This window comes from Salvia miltiorrhiza, chromosome 8 (genome assembly GCF_028751815.1).
Source record: "Salvia miltiorrhiza cultivar Shanhuang (shh) chromosome 8, IMPLAD_Smil_shh, whole genome shotgun sequence".
Lineage (NCBI taxonomy): Eukaryota > Viridiplantae > Streptophyta > Magnoliopsida > Lamiales > Lamiaceae > Salvia > Salvia miltiorrhiza.
Window position 1 is genome coordinate 35,368,066 of NC_080394.1, and position 21,237 is coordinate 35,389,302.

Consider the following 21,237-nt stretch of genomic DNA (forward strand, 5'->3'; position numbering starts at 1 on the left):
ATATTTGTGCAGCAATACGCTAGTAGCAGGAAACTTGAAAAAATATCGGAGGATCTCTACGCCGTGGTGCAACAGCGTGGCGAGCCTCTTCGAGATTACATCAGCCGATTCAACAAAGAAAAGGTGTCCATCACAAATTGCAACACCCAAACGGCGGTCACCGCCTGCCCGACTCAGACCTCTACAAAGATCTCACCAAATACCCTTGTAGAACAATGGAGGACGTCCTTGCCAAAGCATGGGCACAAATCAAATGGGAGGAAGATCAATACAGCCACCACCGATCTTCACCAAGCGGAAACACTAGAAGAGACTCCAGGGTAGATAGAAGGACAAGTGATAGGCGGTCTGAGCCTTACCCATCTTCACGACACGAATACAGAAGGAGACAGTATGACCAACCTTACGAGACGCGACCACGTGAAAGGGCCAAAATCCCAGAGTACAACTTATCTATCTCGCCAGCCGAGGCGATCTTAGCTCTCAAGAGTCTAGGCAACAAAGTCAAATGGCCAGAAAAGATGAGGGCCCCAGCTGACCAGAGGGACAGGTCCAAATGGTGTGAGTTCCATGCAGATCATGGGCATCGGACAGAGGATTGCATCGCCCTCAGATTGGAAGTGGCCCACCTACTAAATCAAGGCCACCTCACCGATTACCTGACTGAAAAGAGCAAGCTTACCCTACAACAAGGAAAGGATAAGCAAGAGAATCACAGAGACGACAGCCCGCCAGACCCACCACACCATGAGAGAACTGTGAACGTGATATCCGGAGGCTCCGAAGTCAGCGGAATCACCCACTCAGCCGCCAAGAGACACGCCAGACAGGCTAGATCAAGCAAAACAGGGGCTCTGCCTTCCAGCAAAGCTGGACCAACGGATCCTACCCTGACAATCAGCTTTGCAACATCCGAATCAGACAAGCTTCTACACCCTCATCATGATGCTTTAGTTATTTCCATTTACATTGCTAACTGTTTAACAAAGCGTGTGCTAATAGACAATGGCAGCTCTGCCAATATTTTGTTTTTCAGTGCATACAGGGAGATGGGTTTGGACGAGTCCAAACTAATCAAGAAAGCGGCCGTACTCGTTGGCTTCAGTGGCGAGAGTACGACTACTGTAGGGGAGATCGATCTTCCCGTTTATGCAGAGGGAGTCAACCTTTCCACTAGGTTTCTCGTGGTAGACGCCCCATCAGCATACAACGTCATCCTAGGCCGTCCATGGATCCACAAAATGGAAACAGTACCATCTACCTATCATCAAGTCATACGATTCCCAACCAAGTGGGGAGTTAAGGAGATCAAGGGAGAGCAGAAGGACCCCAGGGCGTGCTACCAAACTACTATGAAGGCGAAAAACCCATCCTTATAGCAATTACAGCAAGAAGCCCCGCCCCATTCAAGGCGCATGGGAGAACAGGAACACCCACATCATACCTTGCGGTGCATTCAAGACAAAAGTCAACACACGGAGCTGCAGAGAAGTCAAAGCTACCAGAGCAGCGAAATCAACAAAGGCTAGAGCAGCGAAATCGACAAAGGCCAGAGCAGCGAAGTCGACGAGCTGCCAGAGCAGAGAAGTCGAAGCTGCCAGAGCAGCGAAATCGACAACGGCCAGAGCAGAGAAGTCGAAATCTGCAGAGCAGAGAAGTCAGAATCTACAGAGCAGAGAAATCAAACGAAGAGACCACGCAGCCTGATCGAGGAGGAGATGGTGGAGATAGATGAAATTCAAATTAATGCGAGCTTTCCAGACCACAAAGTTCGGATTGGAGCACAACTCGAACCAGAGCTCAGAGAGAAACTTATCAACTTCCTATCTGATTACTATGATTGTTTCACTTGGTCCCACGAGGACATGACAGGAATTGACCCCAGTATTATTGTTCACAGGTTACAGGTCACCCCGGGCTACCCACCGAGGAAACAGAAACGTAGAAAGTTTGCACCAGAGAGGAATCAAGTAGTGAATGATGAAGTCACGAAACTCCTCAAGAATGGACTCATTCGAGAAGTCCACTATCCCGAATGGCTCGCAAATGTGGTGGTGGTCAAGAAAAAGAACGACAAATGGCGGGTCTGCATCGACTTCACGGACCTCAATAAGGCATGCCCGAAAGACTCGTTCCCACTTCCACACATCGACATGCTAGTGGACGCGACAACAGGACATGAATTGATGAGTTTCATGGACGCATACTCGGGATACCATCAAATCCGGATGCACCCTGATGATGAGGAGAAGACGGCCTTCATGACCAGCGTAGCGCTATTTTGCTACAAATATATGCCATTCGGATTGAAGAATGCGGGAGCAACATATCAACGCCTGGTCAATCGGATGTTTGCAAGCTTGTTGGGCCAAACAATGGAAGTCTACATCGATGACATGTTGGTCAAGTCCATCCGCGCAAGAGACCACATTGATCATTTAAGGGAGACATTTGAGATTCTTAGAAAATACAATATGAAGCTAAATCCTACTAAATGTTCTTTTGGTGTCAGTGCAGGGAAGTTCTTAGGTTATATGGTCACCCAAAGGGGCATAGAGGCCAACCCGGCCCAAATCGACTCCATCATGAAGATCCAATCCCCAACATGCGTCAAGGACGTACAAAAATTAACAGGGAGGATAGCCGCGTTGGGCCGATTCATCTCAAAATCCTCAGAGCGGTATCATCCATTCTTCAACACTCTTAGGAAATCAAAAACCTTTGAATGGACAGAGGAGTGTGAGGAGGCATTACAACAACTCAAGCAATACCTGACCAACCCGCCCCTTCTGGCCAAACCAAAAGACCATGAAGTCCTATTGGTTTATTTAGCCGTGTCCGAGACTGCTGTCAGTGCCGTGCTGGTCAGGGAGGACGAAGGGAGCAAGCGCCGATATACTATGTGAGCAAGTCCCTCCTAGATGCGGAGACCCGATACAGCCAACTGGAGAAACTAGCTCTCGCATTGGTCCACGCAGCAAGAAAACTTCGACCCTACTTCCAATGCCACCCGATCTCAGTGGTGACCACATACCCCCTCAAAGCCATACTCCACAAGCCGGAACTATCTGGTCGATTGACAAAGTGGGCAGTGGAGTTGAGTGAATACGACATTACATACAAACCACGGACCGCACTTAAATCTCAGGTATTAGCCGATTTTGTTGTCGACTTCGCACCTAACCTTACTGTACAGGCCGACAAAGAATTATGCTGTCTGACGGAAGAACCAGACCAAACTGGAACTTGGAAGCTGTACGTCGACGGATCCAGCAACGTACGAGGAAGCGGACTTGGAATCATCCTCTCATCACCATGAGGAGACAACATTGAGCGGTCAATCCGATGTGATTTCAAAACAACCAACAATGAGGCTGAATATGAAGCCATGATAGCTGGACTCGGATTAGCTAAAGAAATTGGGGTAAAACGCATTAACGTATTTAGTGATTCTCAACTCGTAGTTAACCAGATGCAGGGTACATTTCAAGCCAAAGATGCGAAAATGACGGCCTACCTGGGCAAGACGAAAGAACTCTAATCGTGCTTTGAACAATTTACCATCAATCAAGTGCCGAGGGTGGAAAATGGCCACGCTGATGCCTTGGCCAACCTAAGGTCAGCAATACAGACTGCACAACCTAAGACCATAACTATCACTTGCCTTCAATATCCAGCAATACAAAGAGATGAGGCCGAGGATCACGTGATCGCAGTATCAGTCGGGCAAACATGGATGACCCCAATAATGGAATATCTCGAAAGAAATATACTCCCAGATGATCGGAATGACGCACGTCGAATTAAAGCTCAGGCCGCACGGTTCTGCATCATCCGAGGTAAACTATATAAGCGTTCATTTACCGATCCATATTTGAAATGCATTAACCCTGTAGAAGCAAGATACGTCTTGTCCGAATTACACGAAGGAGAATGTGGCAACCACTCGGGAGGCAGAAGCCTCGCACACCGCGCTTTAACCAACGGTTACTACTGGCCTACAATGAAAGCAGATGCAGCGGATTACGCCAGAAAATGCGATAAGTGCCAACGATTCGCCCAAATATCACATCTGCCCCCGGAACCCCTGACTGCTATCACTTCGCCGTGGCCATTCATGAAATGGGGAATGGATATTGTAGGCAAACTGCCCACCGCACCCGGGCAGAAGGTATACATGTTGGCAGTGACCGATTATTTCAGCAAATGGATAGAAGCAGAGTCTTTCCACCAAGTTCGTGACAAAGAAGTCAAGGGGTTCATATGGAAGAATGTGATCTGCCGGTATGGGGTGCCTAAGGAGATCGTCACGGACAACGGGTCCCAATTTATAAGCGCGGACTTTCAAGATTTTTGCAAGTTTTGGAACATCAAACTAAGCTTCTCAACGCCAAGGTACCCCCAAGCCAACGGGCAAGCGGAGTCTTCCAACAAAACCATCATGAACACCTTGAAGAAACGACTAGAGAAAGCCAAAGGCAAATGGGCAGATGAGTTACCAGGCGTGCTATGGTCCTACCGAACAACTACAAGAGCATCAACAGGGGAAACACCATTCTCCCTCGCCTATGGAATGGAGGCAGTAATCCCAACAGAAAGCGAAGTACCCACTGCCAGACATGAGCTCACGACATACGACGGGAATCAAGAGGCCATGTGCCACGAGTTAGATCTCCTCGATGAGAAACAGAACAAAGCGAATATCAGATTAGCTTCCTACCAACAAAGCATCGCCAGACACTACAACAAACATATCCGCACTCGCACATTTAAGCCGGGCAATTGGGTGCTGCGAAAAGTGTTTCAGAACACTAAGGAAACAAATGCGGGTAAATTAGCCCCGAATTGGGAAGGACCATATCTGATCACCAAAGTGGTTGGACGTGGAGCATACAAGTTGCAATCGACAGACGGACGTGAAATCAACAACAGTTGGAACGCCTTACATCTCAAGCAGTACCACGCTTGACCCTAAACTCTACAAATCTCACTTTATTTCAATAAGGTCTTCCGAGACCCATGTCATCTACTACAATTACTGACCTTTGCATGCAGGTCAGAACTACATCCGGGCTTGATCCCTTAAATGGGTATGTAGGCAGCTCTAAGGAGCGCAGCCCCCCCTCCCCCTCACCCTCCTCCTCCTCCTCCCCCTCCACACCTCGCCAGAAATGGCCCTCGCCAGAGAAATGGCCTTCATCAGAGAAATGGCCCTCGCCAGAGAAATGGCCTTCATCAGAGAAATGACCCTCGCCAGAGAAATGGTCTTCGCCAGAAAGCTGGCCTCCGCCAGAGAAACGACTCTCGCCAGAGGAATGGCTCCACACCCAGGGGGGAAAAACTTTAAATGCAAATGGCGCAAGCCCATTTCACCCCGCATACATTGAATTTAGCCTTAAGTTTATCCACTAAGCCTAAATGGGGGAGATAAAATTTTTTATGTCAAAGGCTCACGCCCATCTCGCCCCGAACACATTGAATTTAGCCTTAAGTTTATCAACTAAGCCTAAATGGGGGAGATAAAAAAAAATTTATGTCAAAGGCTCACGCCCATCTCACTCCGAACCTCTTGAATTTAGACTTAAGTTTCAAACAACTAAGTCTAAATGGGGGGAAGAAAACTTCATTTAAAAGACGCAAGCCTGTCCCACCCCGAACGTCCTGAATTTAGACTTAAGTTTCAACAAAATGGGGGAAAGAACTTACTTATACAAGGCACAAGCCCGTTTTCACGAACCTGAGGTAAAGACCCATCGCGTCCATCAGCGCAAAGTGCGCCTCTCCCAAACTGAAAAATTTTCACTTTGCCAGAGAAATGGCCTTCGCCAGAGAAATGGCTCTTGCCAGAGAAATCACGTTCGCCAGAGAAATGGCCTTCGCCAGAGAAATGGCTCTTGCCAGAGAAATCACGTTCGCCAGAGAAATGGCCTTCGCCAGAGAAATGGCTCTTGCCAGAGAAATCACATTCGCCAGAGAAATGGCCTTCGCCAGAGAAATGGCCCTTGCCAGAGAAATCACACTCGCCAGAGGAATGTCTCGTGTCAGAGAAACGGCCTTCGCCGAAAAGATCACCAAAAGAGCGGGGAAATCTCCCGCCTAGGGGCAAATTTACTCTTATGTCTTCGACCACGCGAGGCGCATGTTTTAGCAACGAATTTACTATCTTACCTCCAGCATGGGTTTATAAATAGCCATGTACGCGTAATCTGAGACCTACGCTATCTTTGCTTGCAACACTACAGCAATTTACTCTCGTGCTCTCAACAATCCAATTATCCTCTCTCACCTTTCCAATCAAACACTAGGTACAATTAGCGATTCAACAACAATTCACCGATTGATTCTATATCTATTTCATTTATGATTCATCACCACCGTAACATCCAACGCCATTGGATACATTTTGGGCCTTTGAAAGTGCCGCGGTTCTAGGACGCCCAGTGTTATGTCACCCCGACCATTTAATTCCACATTTTTTCGGCTCACCTGTTTCACGCGAACTGCCGGGAAGCAAAGAAAAGGGCAACGCCCTGCTCACTATGCGCACTCTATACAAGTTAAATTGCACTCCAAAGTTAAAAAAAAATTCCAACTATGGAGTGGGGGACAAACTGTAGTGGATAAAATCCGACTGACCAGAAGTCAGCGAAACCCTCGTTAGAGGGACTAGCGAATTCTCTGCTCGGGGCGACTTTCCTGCTCGCCGCGATTCCTCTGCTCGGGGCGACCTCCCTGCTCGCCGCGATTCCTCTGGCGCCTCGCCAGAGGAATCAGCGAAGTCTCCGCCAGAGGAGTCAGCGAAACCCTCACCAGAGGGATCAGCGAATTCTCTACTCGGGGCGACTTTCCTGCTCGCCGCGATTCCTCTGGCGCCTTGCCAGAGGAATCAGCGAAGTCCTCGCCAGAGGAATCAGCGAAGTCCTCGCCAGAGGAGTCAGCGAAACCCTCGCCAGAGGAATCAGCAAAGTCCTCGCCAAAGGAGTCAGCGAAACCCTCGCCAGAGGGATCAGCGAATTCTCTGCTCGGGGCGACTTCCTTGCTCGCCGCGATTCCTCTGGCGCCTCGCCAGAGAAATCAGCGAAGTCCTCGTCAGAGGAATCAACGATTCCTCTGCTCAGGCAGAGGAGCGACCCCTCTGCTCTGACAGCGGCATGATCTCTCTGCTCGGGCAGAGGCGTGACCCCTCCGCCCTGGCAGCGGCACCATAGTAAACACCTCAACACGAAAGCAAACAAACGGAATTATACGCTTACGAAAACCTGGTCAAACGTGGGTGACTAGGTCAAACGAAAGTCGCGGAAGATCATTTCCTAAAAATTCGGAGCCGCTAGGATTTCAAAGAATATTCCAACAAACCCTAGAAGGGCAGCGACTTGGAGAGAAAGAAAGGAACGAGGTCAGGGATACGATCCCCGAAATATCAGAACGACCAGGGTTTAAGGGGACGTGCCAGCAAAACCCTAGCCGTCAGGCCTATACCTATATATACTACTTCATTAACACAATGGAGGGGGACACCGTCATTAACACTCAAACTGATACTTACGATCATTCCCATTCTAACACATTCTCTAGCATTATTCTGCTTCCACGCTCCCAGCCTTAGGTTTTCTGGTGATCAGATCAACCGGGACGACCCAACGGCCCTCGCTCATTACTCAATCGCATTCAACTCTGCCTGCCAAATCGATCCGATTCACTATTTTATTTACTTTCAATTGCTTTCAATACGATTTTTATTACTATTGTTTACTGACTTGAGCGTCGGAGGCCCTTCCATCGACATCCCCACCGGTGTTCTTCGGAGGGCTCTAACGTTACTTGTGGTCTCAGGTTGCTAGTGCCCGTCGATCCTGACGTGACTGACGTCACTTCCGTGATTGTTGGATTCATCCCCCACACCTAAGAACCACCAACATCTTAATATACAATTCTCGCAATATTTGTCTACAAAATATTTGACAAATTACACATACAATTGAAATAAAATTTGCTAATCATTATCGAGCTACAAAATTGTGCAAAGTCTAAAAAACTTTCCATGCAATAATGTAATCTCTGCATTCAATGCCTGAAGTTTGGTGACCACGAATTTTACGGTGTTCATATAGTATCTAGCACATTCCTATCAAAATTCAAATCGAGTAGAAGCATTTTATTTAGTAAATTTTATAAATCTACTGCGCAAAATTGTCAAAATCTCCCCTATTCTGGACCCACGGTTTTAAAGCTATAAACTAAGTTTGGATATCATTAAAATTCTAAAACTTTTCATATGCGTAATTCAAGGTGTCTAGAAGGTCTCTATAAAATTTTAAGTGTTTCCAAAATGATTTGCTATTTTAAACCGATTTTGCGAAACTACTACGCTAAAATCCTAAATGATCATATTATGACAGCCTTGCATGACCAGACAACATTCCGATATATTTATTTGCTTTCCTAATTCTATAATATGTTCGCATGAATAACTCACATATTAGTAGAGAGGACGACAATATATACTCGTATGTCCTATTTATGAAAATAACAAATTCAAACTCTGTGCCAAGTATACATTTTGTAGAGCGACAACTTCTCAATGACCACGAATAAAAATCAAGCCTGCTCAACAAGAATAAGGAAACGTGTGTACAGACATGTCTAGCAATCAACACTGCTAAAACTCGAAAGGGTCCCACCTACTAAAACCCGAAAGTATCCCACCTTCTAAAACTCGAATGGGTTTCTTCCCTGCTAAAACCTGAATGAGTTCAAGATAACTCGAATGAGTTCAAGATAGCCCGAATGGTTGGGTTCAATATAACTCGAATGAGTTCAAGATAACCCGAATGAGCTCAAGAAGCTCCCTTTTTTTTAAGGTTCAAAAAGCTGGAACAAGATTGCTTAAAGCCATAACTCAAATGGGTTCAAGAAGCTTGGAACAAGATAGTTTTAAGTCATAACCTGAATGGGTTCAAGAGGCTCAGAACAAGATTGCTTTAAGCCACAACCCGAATGGGTTCAAGAGGCTCCAAACAGCACTGCCAAAGCTTGAATGAACACTGCTAAAACTCGAATAAGTCTCCCATAGTTGGAACTACCTTGGCGCGAGCCCTATTACAGCCTTGCAAGTTTGTCTATACTCTCCACAACTTGAAATTTCATTCATGATTAAAAGTGAAATCTTACATCTCGCAAAACAAAGTCATGACTTAAAAGTACCCTTATGCTTCGAGAAAATAGAATCACACTCACACAAGTCTAATCATATCTCTGTGGCGCTGCCTGCACTCTCGCAAGGCTTTCCCCACATAAATCCAATTATCTTTCCTAAACAACACTATGCTTTTAGAAAAAATTGTTTCATATGTGTGTGTCTGTGTTGGCCAAGCGGTAAGGGGTTAATGCCTAAGACCAAAGGTCTTGGGTTCAAGTTCCATGTGGTCCGTACCCTGTGTTTGAGTCCCATGTGGTCCCCACAAAAAAAAGTTGTTTCATATTAAAACAAGTCAGTAGAACAAGCAGTCCGCACCCTGTGTAAAGCTGATCATTCCTTCTAAAATAACTTTGGAATAATCAACAACCCTGCTTATAATGGTAAAGACCAGGAATGAGCTTAAGAAACCATATGATAAAAAACTGAAATTGGAAAAGCTTTAAGAAATCATATAAAGTGAATTTTATAGTTTTTTATTTATTTATTGAGAAAGTATTCGATGGATAACAATCAATTTTCATTAATCAATAGTAAAACTTTAAATTTAATATATATTGGACAAATCAATGGTGGTTTCGAGAAATTTTTTTACAATCAAATTCTTTACTTTAATAAATATATAGATTTATTCTTTATATCCATCAATTTATTTAATAAAAAAGTAGAGAGAGAAAATATCTTCTATATATATATAAAAGCTCAATACATCTATATTTAACCAATTTCCCGCCAATAGAGTCCGACTCTTTATTCACTGTGTAATATGTAAAACCCACTTAGGTTAGAATTGTTGGATAATCTCTAGCTATTTAGAATAGATGAACGAGAACAAGTATCCGTAACCTCCACATTTTCTACTCTATAAATATGATACGAATTCTCAATTTGGCAATCATAGCAATAATGGTTGTTATTCTACTCAGAGCATTTGAAATCTACCATTGCCAATATTACTATCACTAACACCACCAAAACAACATAGAGATGAGATTAAAGAAGAAGAAATTAGAAAGAAAAATAACTCCATAATATCAGAGGAAGAAGCAACACTGATGGAGTGAAAGATATTAGTGGTTTTATTTGTTTGAATTTTTAATTTGATGGAGTGTGTGATGAAATCAACAAATACAATCCACGAACAAAACGCAACAAGAATGTAAAGAAAGCGATAAAAACTCGAGGAATTATGTGGTTCGATCTATTAGATCAACATCCACGGAAAGGTGAACTCTCAATGCATACAGTTTAGCATGCATTGCAACTAACTCCTTCAAAACTTCTTAATTGTTGTTGAGTCCCTCTTGCATGACTGTCCTTAACAACCAACAATATAACAAATCTCCACCTTGGGTGTAAGAGACAGACCATGCTCAATAAGCATCAGTATGAGCTTCCCTTACAATCATGCCTCATCACATGGCACCCTTCTAACTCTTAGTGAAGTAGGACACTGATAAACTCTAAGCAGTAAGTGAACTTCGAAGCTGGTAGTGATTGTGTGAGCATATCAGCAACATTATGCTTTGTACCAACCTTGACCAGTTTAACTACACCCTTATCAACCTCATCTCTGATGAAATGTAATCTAACATCTATGTGTTTGCATCTTTCATGAAACAATTGATGCTTAGCTAGATGTAGTGCACTTTGACTGTCACAGTTGATAACCACAGACTCTTGATTAATACCAAAATCTCTGATTATTCCCTTTAGCCATATACTCTCCTTAACAGCTTCTGTGATAGCAATATATTCTGCCTCAGTTTAGTCCAAAACTCTGTTTTTCCCAGTAACAAGTTGTGACCAAGAAAATCAGAAAACAAACCCTTTTTAGTGACACCCTTTGCAGGAGAGATTACACTCAATTCCCTGGGGATTCGACTCTGGACTTACTACTAGCTAACCTAATTGTGGGCACATGATTTATGTGCGCGAAGCTAAACGACGGCTTCGTCAGATTGTAAAGATGATGTCCAGCTGTTAGGTCCGGAGAGTCTCGAATAGGTGTACGGAGGGGGGGAGGGGAATACACCTATAGGCTATTTTTCAAAACGAAACTTGAAACACAAACTCACACAACCTTTTCAGTTAAAGGAGTTTAGTAAAGTTTAGGTTGATGACTGATACTGAATACTCTTCAGTAAGAAGTTATCAGTTAAGTCTGAGACTTTAACTGATACACGTAAAGATTCAGTCAAGTTTGTTGAACGGAGAGATATTATCAATCTTACCGACTATCCGAAGATTAATCAGTTAGACTAATAACACACGCAGCGGAAAATTTTTCTTTCGAAATAGCCTGTGAGATTAATCACGTTGTCAGAAATTAAGTTTCTCTTTGCAGTTAATCAGTTTTCAGTTGGAGAATGTTTGAACACAAGTAAGAAGGTAAGTAAAAACTGAAAGCTGTAAACAACATAGAGATTTTTACGTGGTTCGGAAAACACTTCCTACATCCACGATCAGTCGATCACACTGACAAACTTCACTGGGCATGTGCTTAATTTTAACAGATTTTTTATATAAAAGAGTAGATTTTAATGCAAAACATAAATAAATAAATGGTTAAATGCATGTAATATCACGAACTTTGCCCGAAATTTGCTTTACCCATGATCTTTAAAAAATCTTTTTTTATCACAAACTTTGACATTTTGTTCAATTTTTCCACCGTTTTTTTTAAATCGATGTTCATATTATTTGTATCATACATCAATAGTTTAAAATTATGTACAAAATTATGTTCTATAATTTTCATATTTAAATACTATGATAATGTTGTAATTCCTTGATTTTAACATTTATTTACAATGATTATTTTATTATGAGATTGTCAATCGGAACAATCCACTGGATATTAGGTCAATCCTATTGGTTATCAAGCTATTCTCTTACGCATCATTCAGGCTAAAATCTTTTTTGGGACTAGAAATTGTTGAGCACAACCCTAAACTTTTGAGTTTCGAACTTATCCATCGGACCGGAAAGTTTTTTTTTTTACTCTATCTTTATTTTTCTTGATGATCACTAGAGGCTACAATTCCTAACACACCATTGCATTAAAAGAAGAAATTACTACACAATCTAAATTAAATTTATATATAAAAACTAGAATATAACATGTTACAAAAATCATTCAGTTGATGGGGTAAAGAAAAGCACAATAGACAAACTACCTATAACACATAAATGTGAAATGACTTTTTCTGATTCTATACCTATTATAGAAAGGTCTTGGTTTATGAAAACATATTTTTTTTCTTATGATTCGAACTTTCGATTATTTATCCACTTACCATATTCACTTAAAATCACCCTATTTTCTATTATGAATGCTACTTTACATCAATACTTACAAGAACCTTTCGATTGATGAAAAAATTCACACACCAATTTATAAAATAGGATCGCCGCATTCAATTATTTTTCCAATATCGAACATGGTGTATTTTATCTTTCAGTAAGTTAATTTAAATTTCACAAGTGCATATGGTATGGAGAAAACTATCAAAATATTGAAATAAATCAAAATACAAAAAAAATAGTTCAGAGCAAAAGATTAATTTTGTGCAACTTCACTTAGAAGTAGTTGATGTGTTAACTTATTTAAAACAGAAAAAAAAAATGAAAAATCATGATCGTTCTTTCACTTGAATAATTTCCTCATTTTCATTCATACCCACTGCAAGATTAAATAATTTAAAAATGAAAAAAAAATCATGATATTTTCAGTGTTTATTGGGAAATATAGTCTTTTTTTATTTAAAAAAATATCAGCAAAAAATGGAGAAACATTGTGAGTTAATTGTGAAAAAAAGTTTACATCATAATTGAGCTGGAATTGTAACAAATATATAAATAATAAGAATTCATATAAACTTAACTCTTATGCTTCCTTTTTCAATTTGTTACTCATCTGAAGCATAAGATGGGTAGCGCTGCATAACAAAAGTTGTGTCCAGGTCTAATACATTTATTCGATAATTTTACGCCTCAATGAGGATTGTTTTCTAAAGATAGCACTCTAATTATACTTTTGAGAAATATAGATCATTTCATGAGTATGTGTGATGGAACGAGACTAGTTATTACGAAGCTAGGTCGTCATGTTCTTAAGGGAAGATTGTTGAGTGGACACAATGTTCTTAACTATCAATTACACATTCGAATCCAAAATTGTCATTGAGGTTTCAACGTCGACAATTTTCACTGATTGTGTCATATGCGATGACCTTTAAAAAAAGTCAGGTTCAATCTCTTTCGTATGTAAATTTGTACTTAAAAAATATCTAGTTTTACTCATGGTCAACTTTACGTTGATGTATTGAGAGCCCTTAATCGACAATATTTGAATTTTTTTTAAGTGTCGCTAATCGTTGAGCGTTGAAAATTTTGATTTGTGGTAACCATGATGAAGATGGTACTTCTATTGAGAATAATTGTACCATACTTTTTTTCTTCAAATTTATGATGTACTCCCTCCGTCCATGAAAGAACTTCCTAGGATGGAGTGGCACATGTTTTAAGAAAAAATATTGTTGAGTGTATTGAGAGTGGATAAAATGTAGTTGAGTGTATTGGGAGTGGTGAAAATGTGTTATAATTAATATTGGGAGTTGTGAAAAGTGAAAAGTAAGAGGATTATAAGTGGTGGGGTATAATCCATAAATAGGTAGAAAGTTCTTTTGTGAACGTCCCAAAAAGAAAAAATAGGAAGTTCTTTCGTAGACGAAGGGAGTAATATTTTGTTATGCTATTTAATACATTACATTTAGTTTATTAAGATATTTCTCATATTTGTAATTAAATTTCTATTAGTAATCGATTAGTTAATAGAGCTTGTAGCTGAACGACTTAGACACAGCTCAACTTTGCTTCTAATAGATAGCTTAGGAAGACCGTTCGCCGCCAGTTACACAGTGCACACGCAGCCAGCAGATCCGCCGCCAAGAGGTCTCTGCCGGCCCGACCTCGCCCACAGATCTCCCATACAGAAGCAACTGTCAGCAACGCACATCGCGCCGTGTCGCACACCCGCGACCAGTCGCCGCCGGTTTCAGCGCAGACGCCCGGGCCGCACCGATCAGCCTCCTCCGTCAGCAGCGCTGCAAGTTTGTAGCAGACGACTTCTTCAGCTACATCAGTCCGGCAGCAGCAGTGCGATTCTTGAGCCTTCACAGCAGCAGCCAGCAGATTCGCAGCCCTGAGGTCTCTACCGACCCGCCTTCGCTCACAGATCCGCCGCCCAGAAGCCCATTCCGGCCACGCCCACCGCACCGTGCCACTCACCCGCGACCAGTCGCCGCTGCTGTCACGCCGCTTTGTCCCAACCGAACGGGCAGTCAGTCCTACCTCTTTTAAAGCTAAGTTCTACTTCCTTATCTCGGGTGATGTTCAGTTGATATGGAGGCGAACTGAATTGAGCAATTGAGACAGCAAATTACCTTGAATGTTTTCAAGCAGATGGGTTGTTGTTAGGGTTGAACGTATTGTAGAATAACTGAAATGAATTGAAGGTGCCATGTTGAAACGAAATGGAGGAGATTTGAACTGAAATTAGCAAAGTTAAGGACAGAGCTTACCTTGAAGTTGTTTTGTTTGATTGATGTATTGTTCGTTGTAGTTCATTAATTCCTAAAACCGGTGATTTTCTCTATAATGGAGCCTAGAGAGAGGGAGAAAGAATGGAGAGAGGTGAGAAAAAGAGGGATTGATCCCAAACATGTCGAGAGAAAACCAGCAAGAAGCTGGAACCGGAATAGTTTGAATGGGAGGAGAGATTGGAGTTCGAATGAACGTGAAGGCACTACAACCTTTTTCTTTAACAACATCCCAGAGGATTGCAGCCTAGATTTTCTAAGACGTAAGTTCGAGACGGTTGCGAAGACGGTGGATGTATACTGCCCAAGGTGGAGAGGTCTGAGACTTTACTAGAGGACCTCAACAAACTCTGGATTGGCAGTTATAAGGTTAGAGTTTATAAGCCTAAATTCGAAAGGGATGTTGAGAAGAGAAGGAATGAGCAGAATAGCGTCAAAGAAAAAAAGTTGAAACAGATCCAGCCATGCACCATGAAGGTGTATAACAGGCACGCAGGTGTCTCGTTTAAGGAAGCTCTTACAGGTGCTAAAGATGATAAAGAACTTGATGACGAGACCTTACAGTTCCAGACGACGGAAGAAGACTTGGTTTGGCTTAATGGGGCTTTTACAGGTTACATTAAATCTGAGTTTCTCTGGGAGGAAGTTCGAGAGGAAATAAATAGTGAATGCGCAGGTTGTTTTAAGTTGAAATCCCTCGGTGGCAACATGGTCCTAATCCAAAGCAGCAATGAGCAGACGACCGAGGAAAATCTCAATAAGCTCAACGAATGGAGAGACTTCTGGTTGCAGTGGTGGAGGCCTTGGAAATCTGTGGATATCAACTATCAAAGAGTTGTCTGGACTAAATGGACCGGAGTTCCGCTACATGTTTGGAATTCCCGTTTCTTCAGTACGGCAAGCGCGAGGTTCGGGTTGCTTCTGAAAATTGAAGAAAAAACAAGAACGAAAGAGAGGCTGGACGTGGCTTTTATACAGATGTCTACTGGGTTCAACTCTATTGGAAACATCCTGAAATGTAAAATCGATGGTGCTTCGTTCCAAATCCGGGTGGAAGAAATGCCCGATAATTTCGTTTCACCGGAGGAGGAGGAGTGGTCTTTGGACGAAGATGCTGACTCAGAATGTTCTTTACAAGATATCTCACAGTCTCCGACGAAGGCTTCCATCGTCGAGTCAGAAACAGAGGACGGTGAAGGAAACGAGTCGGTTACTCAAAAAAACGGCGTCTCGGAACTTGAGAGGAAGGTTGTGGAAACTAATGGCCCGTTCCCACATTACTCTGGCAAAGATAAAGGGAGCCAAGTCCAGATGGTTTCCTCCAAAGGGACTGATAAATCGCCTTCAAATGAGCCAGAGAGTAGAGATACAGAGATCAGCGAAGGGAGTAGAAACGAGAAAGAGAAGGAATTTCAAAATGAACTTGAGGGGGAGGAGTGCGATCCCTCGAGGGTACCAGATTCTCTCACTGAGAGGGTTGTTTATAAGAAAGGAACGGCGAACAGAAGAGGAGGAGGTTCGAGGAAGAATACTAATAAATCAAAAGCCGCCGAAAATCAGCATCAAGTTTGGGGCAATTTCATTGCTGATATTGAATCAGAGGGTGAGATGGGCAAGAATGGAAGCGGCTCGCGATCTACTGAGGCGGATTGGGAGAATTCGGACAGAGATGAAGACACAAGAACATGGCTCTTTGCCAAGAAGTTGGGTTTGTCGAGCAATCACCAAGACGCGGTCATGATCGACCAATTGAAGGAGCAAAGAGCGAAGGCAGGAGATCCGAAGGTCGTGGGTGATATTGAAACAGGTTTTTAATGAATATTTTATCTTACAACATTAGAGGCTTGGGGAGTTCCATTAAACAGAGTGATATCGGAGAATTGGTTAGGAAAAATGCTTTAGATTTTTGTTTTGTTCAGGAAACCAAAATGGAAATTTTCTGTTCCTCAATGTGTGATAAGTGGTGGGGGATGAGTAATTTTGATTGGGCTGTGAGGGAGTCAGAAGGCAGATCGGGTGGAATACTATCGGTCTGGAACAAGGATAAGTTTGTGGCAACTAGTAAATGGAACGTGACGGGGGCTGTTATTGTTAATGGGATTTGGCTACAAGGAGGCCTGCATTGTTGTTTTGTTAATGTGTATGCGCCCATGGGAACCACCGAAAAGGAATCTCTGTGGGATACATTACAGCTCATTGCTCTTCAAAACAAAGACTCTTGCCTGTGTTTTCTTGGCGACTTCAACGCAGTGCATGATCCGGGAGAAAGGGTGGGGAAAGGTGTTGTCTTTAATCAAGCAGATGCAAGGTCTTTTGACGCTTTTATTCGGCAAAGTAATCTGCTGGAAATCAGAACACAGGGGAGAAAGTTTACGTGGTATCAACCTGGTGGAGGATGCAAGAGCAAACTAGACAGATTTATGGTCAACGAGAAATGGATGCAGGAATGGCCGGACACAGTCGGAAGGGGGCTTCAGAGATCAGTGTCGGACCATTGTCCGATCTTCCTGACTACAAAAACCAAGAATTGGGGACCCAAACCTTTTAGGTTCCTCAATTCTTGGCTCTCCCACCCAGATTTTTGCGCGTTGGTAAGGAAATCTTGGGATGAAGCTAAGATTGAAGGATGGAGTTGCTTTGTGTTCAAAGAGAAATTGAAATTGGTGAAGAGTGCGTTGAAAGAGTGGAATCTAAGGATTTATGGCAACATTGAGCACGGCTTGACAGATCTTAAGGATGAACTTCAGGAGCTGGACATTTTTGATGACACCTTTGGCCTTGAGGAGAGTGAGACAATCAGGAGAAATGAAATACGAGCAAAGATTTTCCTTAAATCCAAAGAAAAATGTAGTCTTCTCCAACAAAAGGCGAAAGTCAAATGGGTCAAGGAGGGCGATCTGAATACTAGTTTTTATCACAAAGCAATTGTTGGGAGAAGAAAGAAGAATGAAATTGCAGGGCTTGATGTTGGAGGTTGTTGGATCGAGGATCCAAAAATCATTAAGGAGAACGTCAAAACTTTCTTCGAGAATCACTTCAAGAAGACGCCGCGCGTCCTACCTATGATACCGGGAGATTTCACTGCTCGGAAAATTTCTGCAGCAAATAATGCGGAGCTGATCAAACCTTTTTCAGAATCAGAAATTAAAGAGGCCATTTGGAGCTGTGACGGTGATAAGAGCCCGGGACCGGATGGCTTTAACCTCAAGTTCTGGAAAGCGTCATGGGAGATTATCAAGAAAGATTTTTTAAAGGTGATGACTGATTTTCACTCCAATGGCAAAATCCCTCGGGGATGTAATTCTTCATTCATCGTTCTCATTCCTAAAAAAGAAGGAGCCTGCTCACTTGAGGAGTTTAGGCCTATTTCACTTATTTGTAGCCTCTACAAAGTCATTGCGAAGGTTTTGACGAATAGGATGAAACAGGTCATGGATTCAGTTATTTCGGATAATCAGAGTGCCTTCATTGGCGGCCGGTACATCCTAGATGGGGTGGTGGTTCTAAATGAAGCAATCGCGAAGGCTGCTAAGAAGAGAAAGGGGAGGATTATCTTCAAGGTGGATTTTGCGAAAGCCTATGACTCCGTCGAGTGGGATTTCTTGGATTTAATGCTTGAAAGAATGGATTTTGAGCCATTATGGAGGAAATGGATCCGAGGTTGTATCTCCTCGGCGACGACGAATATTTTGGTGAATGGATCTCCATCTGGCGAGGTGTGTTTAGAAAGAGGATTACGGCAGGGGGATCCGCTTTCCCCGTTTCTCTTTCTTATTGCAGCGGAGGGGCTCCACTCTTTGATCACGAGAGCTGTTGAGAAGGAGCTGATTAAGCCGGTAAAGGTAGGAAATGATGACATTTCAATTTCGCACCTCCAATATGCCGATGACACGGTCTTCTTGATGGAGGATGATGAAAGAAACGCAGTGGCAGTTAAAAGGATTCTCAGAGTGTTCCAGCTACTATCAGGGCTTGCAGTGAATTTCAAAAAATGCTGTCTCTTCGGAGTTGGGGTCGAAGAGGATAAGATCGAGAGGATGGCGGCTGTTTTGGGCTGTGATGTGGGCTCCTTACCTTTCAATTACCTTGGTATTAAAGTGGGCAGCAAGGGCAAAAAGGTTGCTGATTGGAAATACTTGGTTGAGAAGGTGAGAAAGAAAATCGATTCGTGGAAAAATGGGAAGTTTTCTCTCGCGGGCCGTGTGACCTTGGTGAAGGCTGTGCTTCAATCCATTCCGATTTACCAGCTCTCTTTTACCTATTTACCAAAATCAATTGTGAGTTCTCTAAATGCTTTACTTGGTAATTTTCTGTGGGGAGGGGGTGCTACTAAAAGTGCGATTGCTTGGGAGAAGTGGAAGGTGCTTTGTGCTTCAAAAGATGAAGGAGGCTTGGGGCTTAAAAATATTGAGTGGTTTAATCAGGCACTAGTCGTTAAATGGTTGTGGCGGTACCTTACTGGAAGGGACATGCTTTGGGCAAAAATTGTTAGGTCCATTTATGGTGAGGTTGAGTGGGGAGAGACAGGTCTGGAAAACGCGGGGAAAGGTAGATTTAGAGATGGGTGGTGGCCGAAGATCGTTTCGGCGGCGGGAGGGGCGAGCAATTTTTGGTTTGTTCAAAATTTGAAGCCAAAGGTGGGGGATGGGAAGACCTTTAAATTCTGGACTCAGTGGTGGGTTGGTCAAAAGCCATTGAAGTTTACTTTTCCTAGACTTTTTCAGTTGAGTGCGAATAAAGAAGCTGCAATCTGTGAAGTTGGGGAATGGACTGATACTGGATGGTGTTGGGATTTAAGGTGGAGAAGAGAGTTGTTTGAGAGAGAGAGGGAAGGAGTTTCGGAGCTGCTTAGCCTTGTTTCTGGTACTAATCTGTGTGCAGGTAACAAGGATGGATGGACATGGAATGGCGACAATGGGAGAGGCTTTACAACCAAGTCCGCTTATGAAGCTATTAAAGATCAAGCAAATGAGACTACGGAGGCGGTGGAGGAAACTGATATGAGTACGAAGGTGTGGAAGATTCCTATTCCAAACAAAGTCAAGCTTACTGCATGGAGAATTTTGAAGAACAGAATTCCGATGTGTGACAATCTCTTGAGAAGAAATGTGATGTTGTGTGAAGTCGAGGTGGGATGTAACGCCTGTTTTCATCGGCAGGAATCCACGAACCACGTGTTGATCCACTGTCCAAAGACATCAAAGGTATGGGAAGCAATCTTTCAATGGCTCGGAGTTAGCATGGCGCAGCCATATGACGTACCCTCGCACTTTCAGTTCTTTACTAGTTTGAGTGGCCGGAAAAGAAATAAGAAGCTCTTGATGGCTCTATGGTGTTGTACTACTTTGCTTATTTGGAAAATGCGTAATGAGAGTAGATTTGAGAACAAAAGATGGGAGAGTGCAAACTTGCTTGGAGAAATCAAAGCTAGAGTGTGGAGTTGGGGTAGAATTTTTGGTTTTATTAATGATGGAGTTGGGATTCATAGGTGGATGTCGAATGATGAATCCCCGATGATGTTGTAATCTTCTTGGTACTACTGGTGCCTTTTCGTTCTATAATATTTACTTTCCTTATAAAAAAAAAAAAAAAAAAAGTTAATAGAGCTTGTGGATAAGATAGTTTCTAGAAGAGCAAGTACATGCATTTAACTAATCGATTTCTATTTTTAAGGTCAAGTAAGAAATCATAAGTGACATCATGATAGTATGACTAACTAACCAATGGACTAATGGATCAAAAAATCAAGATCTGTCAATCAAAAACACAATCAATTGCTCATGGTATATATATGTGCTTGCGCGTGTTAAAGGTGAATTCTTTTACAGTATTTCCAACTTTTTTTTTCTCTTTTTTAGGTAAAAACTTATCTCCTATTTTTGTATGGCTAAAACACGAACAAAATGTTCTTTAATTTGTGCATATCGGACTAATCCATGTTAATAGTTACCATAGTACTTACATTTTGGACTTAGCTCTTTTACTCGAAAATTAAACATTTAAAAAATAATAAGATGTATGTCTCTTTTTATAATTAAGTAAGTCACCTCAATTTAAAACCCTTCTAAAAATAAACAGTCATTTACCATTTTCATATAATAAAATAAATAATATCAATTCTGTTGGATTATTTATGTACAGTTTAATATATTTACTACCAAGTCAATCAAATACGACAACAAATTATTAATATAAAAATAAACCACTTTTTCTAACGGTAAAAAGCAGACTACGATATTTAAATTAGACTTCCTAGGCTCAGTTAGAAAAGAAACTAATATTCCCCTAAAAAGATAACAACATAATCTAAACCATGCATGATAGATATACTCCCGCATCCTTTTCTATAAACAATTAAACGAATTTTGGATTTGTATATAATCTCAGTGCAACAAACAGAAGCCCGTGACTCTCGAAAAGATCTCATTATAGTGAAAA

The 21,237-nt window shown here is 42.2% G+C and overlaps 1 protein-coding gene across 1 annotated transcript; it reads left to right on the forward strand.

Moving 5' to 3' along the window:
• Positions 1-521: 521 nt before the first annotated feature.
• Positions 522-1,379, forward strand: LOC130998393 (uncharacterized). The gene has a single exon (XM_057923812.1). It carries the CDS (start codon positions 522-524, stop codon positions 1,377-1,379), a length of 858 nt encoding a protein of 285 aa, XP_057779795.1.
• The last annotated feature ends 19,858 nt before the right edge of the window (positions 1,380-21,237 follow it).

Excerpts from the sequence above, each read along its gene's own strand:
- LOC130998393 (XM_057923812.1), top strand. The coding sequence starts at position 522 with ATGAGGGCCCCAGCTGACCAGAGGGACAGGTCCAAATGGTGTGAGTTC.